At 41.4% G+C, this 19355-nt stretch overlaps 1 protein-coding gene across 1 annotated transcript in view; it reads right to left on the minus strand.

Moving 5' to 3' along the window:
- Window positions 1–471: 471 nt before the first annotated feature.
- The window catches only part of ELK3 (ETS transcription factor ELK3), a 76113-nt gene continuing 57229 nt past the window's right edge, over window positions 472–19355 (minus strand). The window contains exons 4-5 of the mRNA XM_030819795.1: window positions 10272–10394; window positions 472–3200 (exon numbers count right to left, since the gene is read on the minus strand). Of these exons, the coding sequence (XP_030675655.1) occupies window positions 3102–3200; window positions 10272–10394 (222 nt within the window). The 3' untranslated portion in view covers window positions 472–3101. The remainder of the gene's footprint in view (window positions 3201–10271; window positions 10395–19355) is intronic.

Consider the following 19355-nt stretch of genomic DNA (forward strand, 5'->3'; position numbering starts at 1 on the left):
CCCCTCACACCAGTCTCCCTGTATCAAACCCAGAGTGGAGACTGCTTTGAATCACCCATGAAAACCAGAGCCAGGTCAGCCTGGAATTGAGACCAAGAGAAATAATAACCTTTATCACCAAGCCTAGCAGTTCACATTCCCCTGAATCAACAAAATGGCTAAAAGAATAAACGGTAGCTTTGATTTTTCCCTACCTTCTCATCACTTTCTCCTCCTCAATACAGAGCAGTTGATAGAACTTATTCAAATAAGATCAGGGGTCTGCTTTTCAATCCCATTCCATTCTCCCACAAGTCAACCTCAGTAATTACATTTATTTCTTGAAATACGTGTATGTAAAGCACTTTTTTTTTTGGATGTGTTATCTTTAAGGGTAGGTGAGAAGACTCATTTTCCAACTTGTATCCATATGGAAAAGTGGTTTGGGTCACCCCAAGCAAATGGAAGTAAGCCAATCCAGTTACTTCCAAACACCTTTTATCACAAAGTTTTTATTGAACAAAAATAATATGACAGTAAAAATGATACATATATGAAAAGTGAATGAAGATTTGCAGTCATAGAAAAGATGTGTACAAAGAGACCAACATTCAGGTTATATAGTTCTATAAAACTTTTCCCATAGCAGTTTAACACTGATTAAGCAGACATAAAAAGGAAAAGAAAGTCATTAATGTTCTTTGAAACCTATTTTCTGAGTAAAATACTTCTGCTAACACACACAACACACACACACACACACAGAATGAGGCAGAGCTATACGAGTTATTCTTCAGTTCTCCATTCTCTATTTGTGTTACAGGAGTATTTTCATCCATCAAAAAGTTGTAGTATTTTTGCATTTCTAATAAATGGATCTAGGGCATACATTAATCCCAGTTTCCTAAGGAAAAGAAAGTAAGAATCAGATCTATAGTCATTTAAATATTTCCAATCAGCATTTACATAAACAAGTATACTAAAAATAGTATTTTTGGTTGAGATTTTTGCACATTAACTTCCTTTATCTATAAGAATCATGCATTTTGGATGTGTTCTCTTATCTGACAACACAATTTTAAATGCTCTGTCTTTATCTGTTTTGTTTTACTAATAACACATAGTTTTGAACCAGTAATTACTTACAGCTAGGCATGGGGGAGACAGAATTGGACTGAGCACCAATCAGTTTTACCTTCAGTGAGCTGTGCAGCCTTAGGCAACTCCCAGCTTCTGCTGTGCACCTGTCTTGAGCTGGAAACAGGTGGTGGGAATCATTCTCAAAGGCCCCTTCTAGCACTAACTTTGTATGTTCAGTAAATATCAGTTCCCTGGACCAGCTCCTTTTATTCTGGTACAGAATTATTCTTAGCCTATGGGGTGGGGGTAGGGGGACAGTAGTGTCTATTCGTGAATTTTGGAACCAGTGTCATTACTTTACAGTCAAGCAGGCATATTAGAGTGTTTGGATTTTTATCCCTTGATAAGGGCCCACATCCCCACATACAGAGATGCTCAATTCCAACTGAAAAACCTCAGAATTTCTAAGTATCAAAGCAATAGTCTAGATTTTTTTCTGAAAATTCAAGAAATGTGTTTTCTCAAACCTCATTTTTTTATCCTTTCTTTCTCATAATCCTGCCACTTAATGCCCAGTTTGGATCAGTTATTTAGTCACATTTCAAGTTAGTTTTTATCACTTAAGGATTATAATTAATCTTGAATTTAAAGCTTGGTGCTTTTCAGTTTTCTTGTATTAGAACTTTCCTTTTTCATGTACAGGTGTGGTACCTTTGGACTGGTGCCTGCTGATTTTCTGATGGAACAGAAAATATGTCTGTATTATCACTGCTCCAAATTACATTACACAACAGAATTTACTGGAGTGTTCCAAGTTGTTATCAGTTCAGTTCCACGATGATGAGGTTCCTGTAGAATTTCTCATCTGTCAGATTTCCTTCATTCTCCCCATAACTTTAGTAATACGTAAAGCAGTGTATCCTCTCTCAATTTCCACAAGCAAGGCCTTTAGTACCTCCAGTTCTCTATTTGTATTACAGCAAGTTTTTGATCCATCAAAAATTGTGAATAGCTACCTACACCGATGAAGATACCCAGTGTTAAAAATGGTTTCTTTGTTGTTTGTTTGGGTTCATCACCACTCTGTGAGCTTCTTCTAAAGCATTAGATTTTTTAAATGTTAATTATAGTTCCGGGGGAACCCCAACTTGTACTGACACAGTAAATACATCAGATGTTTGGGATTCCCTATGGAAAATTGAGAAAACCCGGGCTAATTTTTTGAAATAAGAATATGCTAACCTAGGAGATATTCTCGGGCCTGGAATAGGATGAACTTGATGTAGCTTTTCCATCTCAGATTTTTGTCTGGGAGGCATCTAAAAGATACTGTAAACAACTAAGGAGGCTAGCCTTTCAAGGTTCATTCTTTTGAAAATGTACTTTAGAACATTTTCTTTTATCAATGTTTATTGTCTAAATATGGCTTAGTTTATTATAAAAACATTACTTGGACATTTACTGAATTTCAGTTCAAAAGAGGTTCTAAGGCAATTCTTATACAATTGAAAGTAAAGAAAACGTGATATGAATATGCTTTCACTGGTGAAAAATAATGAAATTCTACTAGAGAGCTGTTTGATACTAATTTTCATCTTTCAAACATTTCCTCTTAATACTAAAAAATATATAAATCATTTACATTAAATGCAAAGGAAGGCACAGCTGGTTATAGTCTATATAAGCACACAGTTTAGCATACTCAGAACTAAAGAGAAAAAAGCTTCACATCCTTATTAGTTATACTGAAAACCATTAAGAAAAGTTCTTCACTGTCAACAGTGTTCAACACTTAAGAGCTAAAAGGATATAAAAACAAAAACATTAAAATTCACTTAATGCAAAACAGATTTTCATATATACTTGAATATATCAAAAACAGTTTTTAAAATGCTAACATAAATCTAGACTATCCATGTTATGAAAAGTGCAAACCAAATTAACAGAGTTTCACAATGTCCTTCTCATGACACAGGTAAACTAGCCCATGGGGACAAATTTGTTTCATCAGTTAATGAGTCCTTAATTGTGGCCAGACGTCATCAGGATTTCTGAGAGTTTGAAGAAAGCAGTACTGGAGAAGCAGCTCTGTCCAGACTGGGGATTGGCACTGGCATGTGGCCATTAAGCAGTGTGGGGAACTGTAGGGGACAAAAGATTTTTACAATAATTATTGCAAATCCATTGGGAAGAACTTAGGTTCTTTACATTCCCATACAGTCCATAGCAGTCCACTTCTCTCATCACCCCTGTGATAGAGATTAGTTGCCAGTGTATTTTACAGAATAATTGGAAGATGACAATGAGATCAAGATTACATAGAGCAAACAAAGTATAAGGCCCAGAAAATGTCCCTAATTATTCTATATGCATAGGCTACTAGGAAAAAATATGTAATTTATATGTTGCTAAAGCATCTTCTAACACTATTTTTTAAAAGTTCTAAGCTACCCAGGATGCTGATAATGCTATAAATATTAAAATAACGCTTAATATTAAATATTAAAAGAGTGTTTCGAAAACCATAGACTCTTTACATGTGAGTCAGTAATTTCTAATACTATATTTTGAAATTTGCCGTCAGTTTTTCAGGGTACTACAAAGATGATTATTGCAGCATTTATTCTAAAGTAAGAAATGTATTTAATCTTAAAAGATTTAGAATAGATTATTTTGTAGCTAAGAAAGTATTCTTTCTAATTAGAATATCACACTTAGATCACTCATAAGTGACAAAGAATAAAATTTCTGTATTGTTGTTAACTAAGATGATAAATAGTAGGATGACAGTATATGCTCTGATAATGAGTTTCAGGTCTGAAACAAATATGTTAGTTGCAATCCCAACTGAACAAGGCCTTTTAATATGTGACTACTTGCAACTAGATTTTCATTGTTTAGGATGATGTGTCAAACAGATCTCCTGGGCTGTCTTTTCTAGCTTACTTCCTATTTAGTCCAGGTAAGTTAAATATTAAACTTCAGCGCCAAATATCAAATTATGGAGCCTGGCATATGTTAGAAGTACAACAAACACTTTTAAGTAAGTATGTTTTTGCAATTTTCAAACAATTTCAGTAACTTGTGTCTAGTACCTTAGAGTTTATCAAGGCTTGTCATTTCATTTGATACCTAGGAGCTGTAACATAAGTTTTGTTGTCCCCATTTTACAGATGAGAAAACAGATTTCAGATAAGTTCTGTTGGCTAAAGGTCACACAGCTGATAAGCAACACAGCCAAGTTTTAAACAAATCTTTCTGTACTAACAAACATTGCACAACTTTTTATTTTGGTAGGAGTTAGAGGGTATCTTTAATTACTGTTTCAATTTCTTTAATGGTTATTGGCATATTCAAGGTTTTTGTTTCTTTTCTGAACTTTAGAATTTTAACTTTTTCTAGAATGTTATCCACTTCAACTGCATTATCAAATCTATGCACATATAGTTTATACTCTTGTTTAAAAGGTCCGTGCTACTAACCACTCTTCCCATTGAGTTAGAGTGAACACTGGAAGATGAACAGATTTTAAATTTTCATTTTTTTTATTTATTTAGAGATAGGGTCTGGCTCTGTCACCCAGGCTGGAGCGTAGTGATGCAATATTGGCTCACTGCAACCTCCACCTCCCAGCCATCCTCCCACTTCGGCCTCCCAAGTAGCTGGGACTACAGGTGGACGCCACCATGCCCAGCTAATTTTTGTATTTCTGTTAAATATGAGGTTTCACCATGTTGCCCAGGCTGGTCTGGAACTCCTAAGCACAAGCAACTGGCCTGCCTCAGCCTCCCAAAGTGCTGGGATTGCAGATGTGAGCCATTGTGCCCGGACTGCATTTTCATTCTTTTTGTTTATTTGCATCTTCTCTCTCTTTGGTGTACCTTATTGGTATTTTCAGGAGAATCAGTTTTGGTATTGTTCATCTGTTTTGCAAAATAAATTACTGATTTCTGCCCTTATTATTTCTGTATACTCAATGGACACAGTTTCTCTTGATTAGCCTGGCTTTTCTAACATATTTTTTTAGTCATCTTTATTAGGCTCTTCTCCCACGACACTCCCCTATTTTAAACTGCAACATTTCCCAAACTTTTGTCCCCAGCCACCTTTTCTCCAGTACCATGCTTGGACTTGACAACCATTTCCATTTCAGACATCTCCAACCAATGCCTCTTTCCCACAAAACCCGCCCTTCTTCCATTGCTTACTCCAAGTCAGTGAGAATGGTGGCTGGGACCACAAACTTCAACTTGAGTCAGGGCTCCACCACTTAACGAGTGTGTTATCTTGAATAAACTAGCCAATATCCCTGTGCCTTAGTTTCTTATCTTTAAAACAGAATTACTGGGAGTATTAAATGAGAAGCCACCAAAAGTGCTAAAAACAATGTCTTGCACACAATAAGTCATCAATCATCAATAAATGTTAACTATTGTTATTTTTTATCTTTATTTTTTCAGTCAGGTTCACTCTGTCGTCCAGGTTTGAGTGCAGTGGCTCATGGCTCACCACAGCCTCAAGCTCCAGGGCCCAAGCAGTGCTGCCACCTCAGCTTCCCTAGTAGTTGGGACCACAGGCACACGCCAGCACACACGGCCAATTTTTGTATTTTTTTTTGGAGAGACAGGGTCTTGCTATGTTGCCCCTGACGGTCTCGAACTCTTGGGCTCAAGTGATCAACCCATGTCACCCTCCCAAAGTGCTGGGATTACAGGCATGAACCACCATGCCCGGCCTTAACTATTGTTATTTAATAGCATTTCCAGTATGTTAATCACTTAGTAATCTTTGCCTTTTCTTAATTTTCACTACGTACTTACTTACTCCTCAGACCCATCTCAAAGTCTGCCTCTCTCAAGCTCACCTCTAAAATGTCTTCTAATTATATCCTGTGTCCACTGTTTTAATCTCAAAGATGATTCTCCCTTCAATATTTGTAGTATCATTTCCTCTAGCCAGGTATGGTCATTGACACCTGTAATCCTAGCCCTTCCTAGGAAGCTAAAGCAGGAGGTTGCAGTGAGCCAAGATTGTGCCACCGCACTCCAGCCTGGGCAACATAGCGAGCTCGTCTCAAAAAATGAAAATAAAAATTTCCTCTTATCTTCCTGTTCCTTCCACTTTCTCTTCAGTTCTTCCTCCACACTAATATCAGTGATTGTTCTCTAAAACAGAGATCTCATCCTCCTACCTCCAGCTTAAAAAGCCTAAACATTTAACAGATAAAGGGAGCAACTCCTAAGCCTATATTCAAGGCCCACAGCTGCGTTTCCAACCTTATCTCCTATCACCTGGTCCCTTCCTGAACAGACTCTCAAGTCCCTGTCATTCGGCTCTATTCATCTAAATGTACTCGATCGAAATCCTGTCCCTTCCTCCCAGCTCAGGTGCCACTGCTTCCTTGGAGCCTGTCCAGTCTCCAGCTGGAAGGAGCACGTCTGCCCCTTACTTTCTGCAGCACTTTGTTTACTCATCCACTATTCACATATTCTATGTCCCTACAGTCCTTGTCGCAGAGCATTGCAAGTATTTGCTGGGTTAGATTTGTTGAACTAAAAATTACAGCACACGTTCTTAATTGAAAACTTAATTAGCTCTACCTTGTTTCAAGACATACCTATTCCTACTAGGTATATTCCACATTGGAACAAAATCTGTTTCAAAAGTCATAGAACAGACATCCTTAGACAAGAAGAAAATACTAAACTGTCCAAGAAAAACCGAGTTCACTTTATTTATATAAATCAAGGTTCTTTGTTTATATTTAACACATTGTCTTTGGTGCCTCTCTCCTTACCTAAACATTTCTCAATTATAAAGCATACCTCTTCCAGAAAGGCGTCTTCTCTCTCCTTCCTTGGAATTCTTTAATATCTGCTGTAACCTGCTATAGTAATCATATTAGGGGCCCTTCTGTACAAAAATGCTTCAGCTCTTCAACTATTACCCCAAGGATTCTGATCAACCTTTCCAATCATAATAGGAAACTTGCCAGCATCATTTAAAATGTATAAGCCAAATCTATTTTTTTCTTCCTTTATTACATCTATAGCATACATGAAAGAGGTCTGTTGTTATTTTGAAAGAAAATTATTTTCATCAGTTTAAAAGGGATGTTGGCCAGCGTGCTGGTATGCCTGTAGTCCCAGCTACTCCAGAGGCTGAAGTGGAGGACTGCTTGAACCCAGGAGTTCAAGACCAGCCTGGACAACATAATGAGACCCCGTCTCTAAATTAAAGAAAAAAAAAAAGGTTCTTAAAAAAAGAAGAGACACTGCTGATAGTAATCTGAATTCTGAATATGTATCAATTGTAATATCTAGTTTTAAGAATCAGAAAGTCATTCCTCTACCATATTTTGTTGTTCACCGTTCTCAGAATTGCTATTTTCAACTTTTGCCACACTCAGTTGCTCTTTTCACAGGAAGACTAATAATATTTTAAAAGGCAAAAAATTGTTTTTCCTTAGTCTCATGGATCCAGCCACAAAAGGCCCAAGGCCATACAACCTGTCAGCCATCCGGAATACCAGCTTGTTTTTTTTTTTCAGGGTTGTATTCTGAATGGCTTCAGGAAAGAGAACAGGTCCACTTGGTGAAATTAAAACTCTAAGCAGGTAGCCTTTAAATGCAGTATTTTCTGATGCAGAATTCTAAATATAAACTAGGAACCTCTGGTCTGCAGTGCTTCTCAAATTGGTTCCTGGACTGGGTAGTATCACTAGGAACATGACAAAAATGTTTTTGGGCCAGGTACGGTGGCTTATGCCTGTAATCGCAGCAATTTGGGAGACCAAGGCAGGCAGATCACTTAAGGTCAGGAGTTTGGGACCAGCCTGGCCAACATGGCAAAACTCCATCTCTACTAAAAATACAAGAATTAACTGGGTGTGGTGGTACACGCCTGTAGTCCTAGCTATTTGGGATGCTGAAGCAAGAGAATCACTGGAACCCAGGAGGTGGAAATTGCGGTGAGCAGAGATCACACCACTGCACTCCAGCCTGGGCAACAGAGTGAGACTCTGTCTCAAAAAAAAAAAAAAAAAAAAAAGGTTTTTATCAGGCCCTATTCCAGACCTACTGAATCAGAAACTCTGGGAGTGGGGCCCTGCAATCTTTATTTTAACTCACCCTCTAGATTATTTTGCATGCTAACTTTGAGAACCATTGGTCTGCAGTAGTGACTGAGGACTGAAGAAACGAGGGGATGCACGTATCCCAACCCCCAGAGATCCTGATAACGTGTCGAATCACTGTATACATGAACCATCATTTACTGTTGGGAGTGTTGGGCTGGAAAAGGTATCTAAGACAAGGAATCCCAAAGAACCCCCAGCCAATAGTGCTCCATTGCTTTCCTAGGAGGGTGCCAAGGCCTGCACCAATCAGGTGGCAGAATTCCCAGTAAGGAGAGAAATGAGACGCCACTTACTATTCACGAATACCTACTGAACTCGACAGAAGCTCTGTGTTAGATTCTAGGATTAGAGTAGTATAACAGTCCCTACTGCCATGGAGTTTACTGTAACCAAACAATTGATTAATTTTAGAATTCTGCTGCTTTAATCTTAAGACTTTCAGGAAATGAGGTGTTTCTATCTCTCCACCAAAAGATTCGTATTCCTAATTTTAAACTTTCCTAATACAACATTTGCTCATTGCTTTTTGCTCACTATTTCTAGTTTCTCTTTTCCTACCCGAGCTGAAATTGTTAAAAATCAACGTGACTATAGCTCAATTTCTTGTGATGGAAATAAGGGCTGGGAAAGAGATAGAAAGCCAGTTACTCCAAGGATATGGTCACTTCATGACACCCTACCCTAACCCCACTAGGAAACCAAAGAAGCAAGATGGCAATCAAAACCTCTTTAGCTCCACCCTTATAAAGAGACCCTAAATCCCAGCATGTACAGCTCCTGGCACAGAGGAGGTACTCAGCAGACATTAACCTTGACAAGCAAAATGACCAGCTCAGATGATTGTGAAGACTTGGTATTAACACTAGCCTTTCTCAGACTTCTCTTTGTGAATTCATTTAGACAGTCAATTATTACTGAGCCTCACTTGTGTACCAAGCCATGTGCCAGATTGCTGGGGACACCACAGTGAACAGGATTCCATTCTGGTCTCGAGGGCCCATAGTTTAGTGGGAAAGATTGCCAGATCAACAGGCTATCATAATACAAAGTGCCACGTGCTAGAGCTAAATGCGATGGTATCCAAAGAGCTGCAACTAACTTGGGGTAAGCCACACTGTGGGGCACAGGATACAGGCAGGGACGATGAGAAAAGCTAGTATTAGGGAAAGAGGGAGTTTGCACTGGGTCCACCTTTTCTTCAGTCCTGTCCCTAGGATCCTTTCCACCTATACTCAACATATTCAAACAGTGACACCTCAGTCAGTGAGTAATGATCTATGGGTCTCAAGGAGGAAATACTGATTTCTCCATGATAGCAAGTGATGGTCCTGCAAGATTCTAGTGTGTGAATAAATAACGAAGGTGCTCGCCTAGTATGGAGAGTTCTATAAGATAAAGCAGCTAAGTCTTCATTATTTTTTAACCAAATGCCCTGGATTCTCCTTTTTCATTACAGAACAAGGAGAACTTAATGATAATTCATAAAATGATGCAAGTAATTTTTCTATCCCAGGATGGGGAAATTGTTTACTATTTTTATTTTCACTTTATGTCAAATGAGTTGCTACATTAACTAGGAGGATTAATATTTTAAAGTCTTTTGTGGACTGTTATAAATAATAATTTTTATTTTCATTTTATTTTAAATAGAGATGGGGTCTTGCTGTGTTGCCCAGGCTGGTCTCAAACTCCTGGGCTCAAACAATCCTCCCACCATCAACCTCCCAAAGTGCTGGGATTACAGGTGTGAGCCATCACACTGGCCTAAAGAATAATTTTTAAAGTTTTGCCTTTTCCTTAATAAATTTCCTGTTTTCATAGACAAATGAAAATATGCAAAACACTTCAAGAACTAATTGTTCCACGTATGGGTGTCTGGCATGAGTCCACAATTTCTGCCTCAATGAAAATGTCTGCCTCTGAAGGGCGTGCAACCCCACTAACATGAACCCCCTCTGGACATTTAACATTTCAACCCAACATATGGCAAAACTCACCGTTACCTCTGCAGGATTTAGAGAAACAACCATCCCTCAGAAGTTTAATGTTCAAAAGTTCATTTCCAAACGCTCACCTGGAACAGCGTGCTTGGCCCTTGCAGCCTGGCAGGACTCAGCGGAGCAACTGGACTAAGGCTGCTCCAGAAATGTATGCTGGAGAGCAGTGGACTCGGAGTCAGAAGCAATCCATTTGGTGTCTGGGAAATAAAGCAAACAGACTTCATCATACAGGTTCACCTGACTCAGGCCATGATCAACAGAGCAGCAGAGAGAGGTTAGGTAGGCTAGGCATGGGCCAGGAAACGACCTTACCATCTCAGGAAAACTGGCAACGTTATTTCTGACGGGCTATGAACAGTTTAATTTTAATTTTCTTTTCTTTGTGAGACAGTCTCGCTCTGTCGCCCAGGCTGGAGTGCAATGGCGCGATCTTGGTTCACTATAATCTCCACTTCCTGGGTTTAAGCGATTCTCCTGCCTCAGCCTCCCGAGCAGCTGGGATTACAGGCACCCACCACCGACTACTTTTTGTATTTTTAGTAGAGAAGGGGTTTCATTATGTTGGCCAGGCTGGTCTCGAACTCCTGACCTCAAGTGATCTGCCCACCTCGGCCTCCTAAAGTGCTGGGATTACAGGCATGAGCCATCACGCCCGGCTGGCTAATTTTCTTCAATGCTAATTTTATTACACTTTCATAAAGGAAAAAGGTATTGACACATGACCTTACCTATTCTGGTGGAAAATTCAAGTTTGCATCAACTTTCGTCCGAATGGTTTGTTCAACTTGTTCCCCTTCCCAGATTAAACAAGAAGGATCCCAAACAAAATGGGATCCCATAAAAGGGCTTTAATTCTTCTTATCTATATTTTCCTGTTTTTCTACGGTGGACATCTATTACTTGGGTTACAAACACGTTTTTAAATGGTCTCCATATCAACAGCCGTTAAGGCTTTGGGATTTGCTGTTAAAATACCCTGTAGTAGCCTCTTCAGAAGCTCTGAGCCGGGTTTTCCAGATTCCGTCCGGATGTGGAGTTGATGAGAATTCATTGCCCTGGCAATAGTTTGGGTGGGGGCAGGGAGGGCCCTTTCTTGTCAGATTGGGTGTAAAGCCAAAACCCTGAGTTTCCCAGGAGAGTTCCAAGGACTGCATTTGCTTGCACACACACAGCAGGAGTCCTGGCCTGCAAGCCAGCAGGAGGGCAGAAGAAACACCCGCCCAGCTGCTAAGTCTGCATGGCTTTTATTCTCAGTGGAGACAAACTCCCCGGCCCAGGATGGTTTTGTACCTTTGGTGACTAGGAGTCCCTCAGTGGTTTTGTGATGTCAATAAGGTGCTTTGTGTAAGAAGAACCACAGCAAAGGCGCCAGCCTTTCAGACTGCACCGTGCTGGATGCTAAAGTGTTATTTTTTCCTAGAATTGGCCTCCGTAGCATCATTAATTACCAACAGCATTTGGCTTAAACCTAAATTGAAAGGTCTGCTCTGTTCAGCAGAATGGAGACAAACATCCAAAGTTCCTCAAACTGTGAAGCTGCTGAAATGTAAACACATTTATACGAAATTATTTGAGTCGTTGGTTCCATGGCATTTCCTACATACTGAATGACCTATGAGGTTACTAGAATAAATACATGTTTTGAATAAGCTTCCCATTTGTTCTAGTCCAAGGCAATTTCACAAGCATGCCAGGCCATCTGGCCTAACAGTTAAAACTTAACGGCTCAGCATGAGCTCTGCCAGGGTTCCAATCTCAGAACTACTACTTCCCAGCCAGGTAACCTCAGGCAAGCCACCTAACCTCTCTCTGTCTCAGTTTCCTCATCTGTAAAATAGGGAGAATAAAAATGCCCACATTACAGGGTTGTTGGGAAGATTAAATAAGCTGATCTACTGCAAGCTGTTATAAGGTATGTGCCTGGCATATAGAAATGCTCAACAAGTGCCAGAGGCAGTTATCTGGCTAGGGACTTCATACATGTTTTTGAATGAATAAATGGATTGGTAACTAATTGAAAGTATACATGACATACTTACTAAACGTATTTCATCTATGTGAGGGAGAAATTCTCAACTGTATACAGAGAAGGACTTAATCCTCTGAAACAGACAAACTCAACTGAGTCAGCCTGGACTTGGACACTACTGTCAGTTGTGTTAGGCTCAACGCCACAAGCTCAGGTGTTCTGAAAACTAATATTTGCATGTTACTCTGGAGTAAGGTTCCAACCTCAATATGTCACATTAACACTTAATAACCAGTGTGTTCAAGGCCTCCTAGTTTATCCATCAATGAAGGCTCTCAAAGCTCTAAAGAGACAATCTTCTAAACCACAAAACACAGCTATCCTTCTCTCCTCCATGGCCATCATATGCCCATTCCTTTTTAATCCTCTGAGCAATGTACAAGGTCTAGAATTTCTATTTCTCTAGTCTAAAACGTATACCCATGTCTGGATTTGAGATGTTTGCACATTTGTTTCTTAGGAATACAGGATGTACTCAGACTACAGTAGCCTTCTGTTTCTCATCTTTAATATGTCTGAAATGTCTTCTATAATATATGCAAATAAACACTGTAAAATGACTTCATTCCCTCCTCTCCCTTCTATCCCTGAAGTTCTCCCTGAAAATCCTGTGGCCTTAAAGAACCATGTGGTTGCTTTTTTAAGGAAAGTTCCTATAACGCCTGCTCTGGGTTATCTCCGGGACAGTGTGAGACTTCACAGCCTCTCTCCACACGCTCCTGGAGTCAGGCAGAGTGGGCTGAGCCCGAGGGCCAAGGGCTAAAGAAGCCACAGCAAAAAGTGCTGTTTTCTTTCCTTCCCCAAAGACAGTCTGGTTTTAACAAGCATGGCAGATAAGGAGCTCCTGATCCCACGGCTGCCAGAAAAGGAGATGCCACAGGCAATGCATTTGCAAAGAGTAAGACCCACATCCCAAGATCCCCTTTTCATTTTCCCCACTCAGTTCATCTTCCACTTCCACTTCATAGAGTCTCCTAAAAAGCCTGCACATCTGAACTCGCCAGGGTGAGCTGGCATCCAGGCATGCCCACCTGCGCACCCCTGCCCCAGCCCGCTGCCACCTCCTCTTGCCTTCTTCTGCCCATCAAAATGCCACCTCCTCAAAGGACACTTTCCTGATCTCCCCTCAACCAGATGGGATTTCTTATTTCTGAATCTTTGTAACACTTTGTGACCATTTTTTTCTTAACATTTCACATGTTCTGCCTCCTATTACGGTGATTGGCACATTTTTCTTATACCTCTTTCCGTAGCCTTTAAGGTATCTGCTCATCTTTATTCCTCCTGTACTACTCATCTCCTAAATACCGATGAACTGAAGCCATCTGCAGCTCTAGCTGGGTCCCCCCTGGCTTATCACTTGTTGGGCATCTCCACTCGGATGCCCCACCATGCTCCAACTTCATGAAGCTCAGCACCTTTCCACATCAGTGTTTCTTAAGACTGTTCCCCTTCTGTCAACAGAACCACCGTTTAGGCACTGCCTCAATAAATACTGACCGAGAGTGCAAACTATGTTTCAGGTGCCACAGATGATGATAAAACAAGACATAATCCCTGCACGCACAGCCCCATTTACCACCCGCATCCCAGGCCCCACCATGCAAAGTGCCTTCCGGTAACTGCAAGCTCCAGACATAGCCCCTGGAAGAGTCCCACAACTCAGTCTCCTATTTATCCCTCATTTCCATTCCTGCTGCATCCAAGCCCCTATCATCTTACAGATGGCATTCCACAACAGCCGCCCAGGCCAGTCCACCTGCCTCCGGTCTCCCCATCTGTTCTGTACCCCATCGCCAAATCAACCACCCTCAAACACTTGAGTTCACTCAACATTCAGTCACCATTTCAGAAAGGATGTGATGTCCTCCTTAGCCACAATTCGAGGTTCCCCATAATCTGGGTTCACACACTTGCTAACTTCCGAGGACTAAGCTCTGATTTTTTATCTTGCCCAAATTCCTACCTAGGGGTCTAAGGAGTCATGCCCTACAAACCGTAAATTCTCATCAGATGGGTTTTATTTGACCCTATATATGGTGACTTACTTTTCAATCTGACTGTGGCATAACATTATGAAACAAGGAAAAAGTAACCCCAAAATATATTTCCTTGCCATACCTTGAAATTGCCTGGCAATTTCATGACGTCTCATGCCTCCCTAAAATATATAAAACCAAACTGTACCCCGACCACCTGGGGCACATGTCCTCAGGACCTCCTGTGGGCTTGTGTCGCGGGCCGTGGTCACTCATACTTGCCTCAGAATAAATCTCTTCAAATATTTTAGAGTTTGACTCTTTTTGTAGACACTTCCCTCCCCGAACCCTCTTACTTGCTTTGATGTGTCCTGAGCTTTCCTCATATGCATGGAGGACCAGGCATTCTAACCCAACAGCCCTACAACGCTCCCTCGGAACTTCCCTGACCACCCAGCCCAGCCCAGAGTTCCCTGGGCTACAGGCCCTCTCCACAAGTGACCTCATCTGTTCCCATGGTTTCACCACCCCTTGCATGTTGATGACTCCCTAACTTCTTCTCCAGCTCCAAAATACTCTCCCCTCTCCAGATGCAGGTGGACTTTTCCACCCGAATGTCCTGCAGGGTCCTCAGACTCAGCATGGCCCCGACTGGACGTTTAGCCTTTGCCCAGGGAGCTTATTCTTCCTCCCATGTTCTTCACACTCAATTCTGGCTCTCCCCACTCTTCCCACCCAGTCAGTCACCAACTCCTGTTGACGGCACTCCCAACATCAGATCCATCCCTCTGACCCCTCCCACCATACAGCCTTAGATACTCATGGTCTTTCGCCTGGAATATTACAATAGCATCCTACTTGGATCCAGCCTTCCCCCTTCCCAATCTCGCCAGCAGGGTGATTCCTAAAACAATTCAGACTGTCACTCATACCCCTTCAATGCTTCCTATTGCTATACCTCCCCTAATCACAAAGCTATTTCACGTACCTATGCTTTGCCTCAAGCTGTTCCTCTGCCGACAATGCCTTCCTCTCTCTGTCTACCAGAAAAAGGATCCTGCCGTAGGCTGATCCTTCAACACCCTGTACCAGTGGTCTCACCCCCTCCAGGAAGCCCTCTGGACATTCTTCCTCCATCTCAGGCAAAGTTAATACCTTCCTCCTTAGGATTCCTTTTGCAACTTGGTATTCCTTTTGTATTGCACCTGAGATACTAGATGAAGGGACTTAAGTTATGAGCTCCTAACTATCAGAGACTATTTTATCCATGTTTGTAGCCCCAGCTCCAAACACAGCAGCTTTCACATGATGGGTACTCAGTTCATGTGTGTTGAACTGAACTAAACGATCTTGCCCCTCAGCTCCTAAGGTGCTTCTCTGTGCTGCATGTTTGACTCTTGCCACGGGCTAGTGTGTGTGTGTGCACTTGTAATGCCCTGTTGTCATGGCTAGGTCCTAAGGTCACAAAAACAAGCACCTGTAGTTTTGGTGTCCTTTCTAGGCTCTGTTATTGCTCAATAATTATTTGTTGATTCTAATGAGATTTTTTTCACTTATACCTCTAGCAGCTGTTTATTTATTTATTTTTGAGATAGAATCTCACTCTGTCACCCAGGCTGGGGTGCAGTGGCACAATCTTGGCTCACTGTAACCTCTGCCTCCCGGGTTCAAGCGATTCTCCTGCCTCAGCCTCCGGAGTAGCTGAGATTACAGGCATGCACCACCACACCCAGCTAATTTTCTTATTTTTAGTAGTGGGGTTTTGTCATGTTGGCCAGGTTGGTCTTGAACTCCTGACCTCAAGCTATCCGCCCTCCTTGGCCTCCCTAAGTATTGGGATTACAGGCGTGAGCCGCTGTGCCCAGCCTCTAGCAGTTAATTTCCAATCCAAACAAGTCGAAATTCCTTAGCCAGTTCTCAGGGTTCTCCATAATTTCACACCACCCTAAATTATAACCCTATGTTATATATGCCCCATATGCTGGACAGCAACCTGTAAACTCATGAGAACATGAGGAATGGTTTCTATCTTGCTAACCTCTGTATCTCCAGGTATCTAAGCGAATGCTTAGTTTTCAATGATTATCTCCCAAATGAATGAATACATGATAAACATTTGTTACTGGACTGATTAAAGAAGATGCAGAAGTATTTGCTGATCACTTGATTTGGTGATCTGAGATACCGGTAAGTCACCCAGTCTTTAAGAAAGTAAAGGAGAGAGAAACAAGATGTCTAGCAGGTTGTACCCACAAATATCTGTAATCCTAAGCTCCCACCGATGCCAACAGAATCCACGACAATGCCATCTTGAGGTTAAAAAAAGTCCTCAAATAAAAGGTGACTGAATCTCTGGAAACTCCTAAAGTTGTCTGAATTCAATTGAAACCATGGTTTTAAGGTCTTTAAATTTAGGGGAGTTAATCCCACAGAAGTCTGTAGCACTGATCCTATGGGAAAGGGGACAAAATGGAGACTCCCATGGGGGCCTAGGGTAGCTACAGAAAGGGGCAGGGGAGGAAGCAGGGCAGAACCAGGGACAAGGAGGCAGAGTCATGAAGACTGGGGTGGCTGTGGCAGTTTCTTAAAATAAGACAATAAAGTTTGCCACATTGATTGACTCTTTTATTTATTATTTTTTTTTGTGAGACACGAGTTTCACTCTTGTTGTCCAGGCTGGAGTGCAGTGGTGTGATCCCGGCTCACCACAACCTCCACCTCCTGGGTTCAAGTGATTCTCCTGCCTCAGGCTCCCAAGTAGTGGTATTACAGGCATCTGCCACCACACCTGGCTAATTTTTGTACTTTTAGTAGAGACGGGGTTTTGCCATGTTGGCCAGGCTGGTCTTGAACTCCTGACCTCAGGTGATCCACCCGCCTTGGCTTCCCAAAGTGCTGGGATTACAGGCGTGAGCCAGCGCACCTGGCCCAATTGATTCTTCCTTTCATGAAAGATTTCTCTAAGGCATGTGATGCTGTTTGATAGCATTTTACCCAGAGTAGAACTTCTGTCAAAATTGGAGTCAATCCTCTCAAACCCTGCCGCTGCTTTTATCAACTAAGTAATGTAATGTAAAGTTATGTAATATTCTCAGTCCTTTGTTGTCATTTCAACAATATTCACAGCGTCTTCAACAGGAGTAGATTGTATCTCAAGAAACCACTTTCTCTGCTCATCTGTAAGAAGCAACTACTCACCCAATCAAGTTTGATCAATAAATTGCAGCAATTTGGTCGCATCTCCAGGCTCCACTTCTAATGCTAGTTCTCTTGCTATTTCTACCACATCTGCAGTTCCCTCCTCCACTGAAGTCTTGAACCCTTCAAAGTGGTCCATGAGGGCTGGAATCAATTTCTTCCAAATTCCTGTTAATGTTGATATCTTGACCTCCTCCCATGAATCATGAAGATTCTTAATAGCATCTAGGATGGAGACTCCTTTCCAGAAGGTTTTCAATTGACTTTGCCCAGATCCATCAGAGGAATCACTATCTATGGCGGCTGTAGCTTTATGAAATGTATTTATTAAGTAATAAGACTTGAAAGTCAAAATTACTCCTTGACTCCTGGGTTGTAGAATGGATGTTGTATGTGCAGGCATGAAAAACATTAATCTTCTTGTATATCTCCACGAGAGCTCTTGGGTGACCAGATGCATTGTTAATGAGCAGTAATATTTTGAAAGGAATCTTTTTTCTGAGTAGTAGGTCCCAACTGGGCCTAAACTATTCCATAAACTGTGTAAACAGATGTGCTGTCATCCAGGCTTTGTTGTTCCATTTATAGAGCACAGGCAGAGTGTATTTAGTAGCACTGGCTTCAACTTAAAGTCACAAGCTGTACTAAGAAGACTCAGCCTGTCCTTTGAAGCTCTGAAGCCAGGCATGGACTTCTCCAGCTATGAAAGTCCTAGATGGCATCTTCTTCCAATAGAAGGCTGTTTCACCTACAGTGAAGCTGTTTGATGTAGCCACCTTCATCAATGAGCGTAGCTAGATCTTCTGGATAGCTTACTGCAGTTTCTCCATCAGCACTCGCTGCTTCACCTTGCACTTTTATGTTATGGAGATGGCTTTTTTCTTTAAACCTCATGAACCAACCTCTGCTAGCTTCACACTTTTCTTCTGCAGCTTCTTCGCCTCTCTCAGCATTCAAATTGAAGAGAGTTAGGGCCTTGCTCTGGGTTAGCCTGAAAGGAATGTTGTGGCTGGTTTGATCTTCTATCCAGACCACTAAAACTTTCTCCATATCAACAATCAGGATGTTCCACTTTCTTATCATTCATGTTTTCACTGACGTAGCACTTTCATTTCCTTCAAGAACTCTTACATTTACATATTTATTTAACTGGTATAAGAGCCCCCTAGCTTTCGGCCTGTCTCGGTTTTGGACATGCCTTTGCTGTCATCATTCTAGCTTTGGATTTAAAATGAGAGACGCGCAGCTCTTCCTTTCTCTTGAACACTTTATAGGCCACTATAGGGTTATCAATTGGCCTAATTTCAAAATTGTTGTGTTTCAGGGAATAGGGAGACCCAAGGAGAGGGAGACACAGGAGAGCAGTTTCGACACTCACAACACTGATCAGGTTTGCTGTCTTATATGGGTGTGGTTCATGGTGCCCCAAAACAATTACAATAGTAGTATCAAATCTCACTGATCTCAGAGCACTATAACAGACATAATAGGAAAAAGTTGGACATGTTTGAGAATTACCAAAATGTGACATTGAAACGTGGGGTGAGCATGTGCTGTTGGAAGAACAGATTGGCGCTGATAAGACTTGCTCGTCGCCAGGTTGCCACAAACCTTTGATTTGTAAAAACCACCAATTATCTGTGAAATGCAATAAAGCAAAGTACAGTAAAATGAGGTATGCCTGTATGAGGTGTAATAAGGTTCCCGAGGGAATGGTAACCACGTGACATAGGCCACGCCAAGGCTCCCTTACTTCTCCCCTTCTTCCTGCCATGTTTCTAGCTGGAAATAACCAACCTTGGGAATTTGTACTTTCAGGGTATCGGGTTATTACAGCACACACAGCTTTCATCTCTCCCAAAGCCCACTGCTAAGCAAAGCTTACAGCCCACAGATTACCAAATGTTTATGTGCACACAGCGTCACACTGCACACAGCACACCCCCCACGCA

Source organism: Nomascus leucogenys, chromosome 10, assembly GCF_006542625.1.
Source record: "Nomascus leucogenys isolate Asia chromosome 10, Asia_NLE_v1, whole genome shotgun sequence".
Lineage (NCBI taxonomy): Eukaryota > Metazoa > Chordata > Mammalia > Primates > Hylobatidae > Nomascus > Nomascus leucogenys.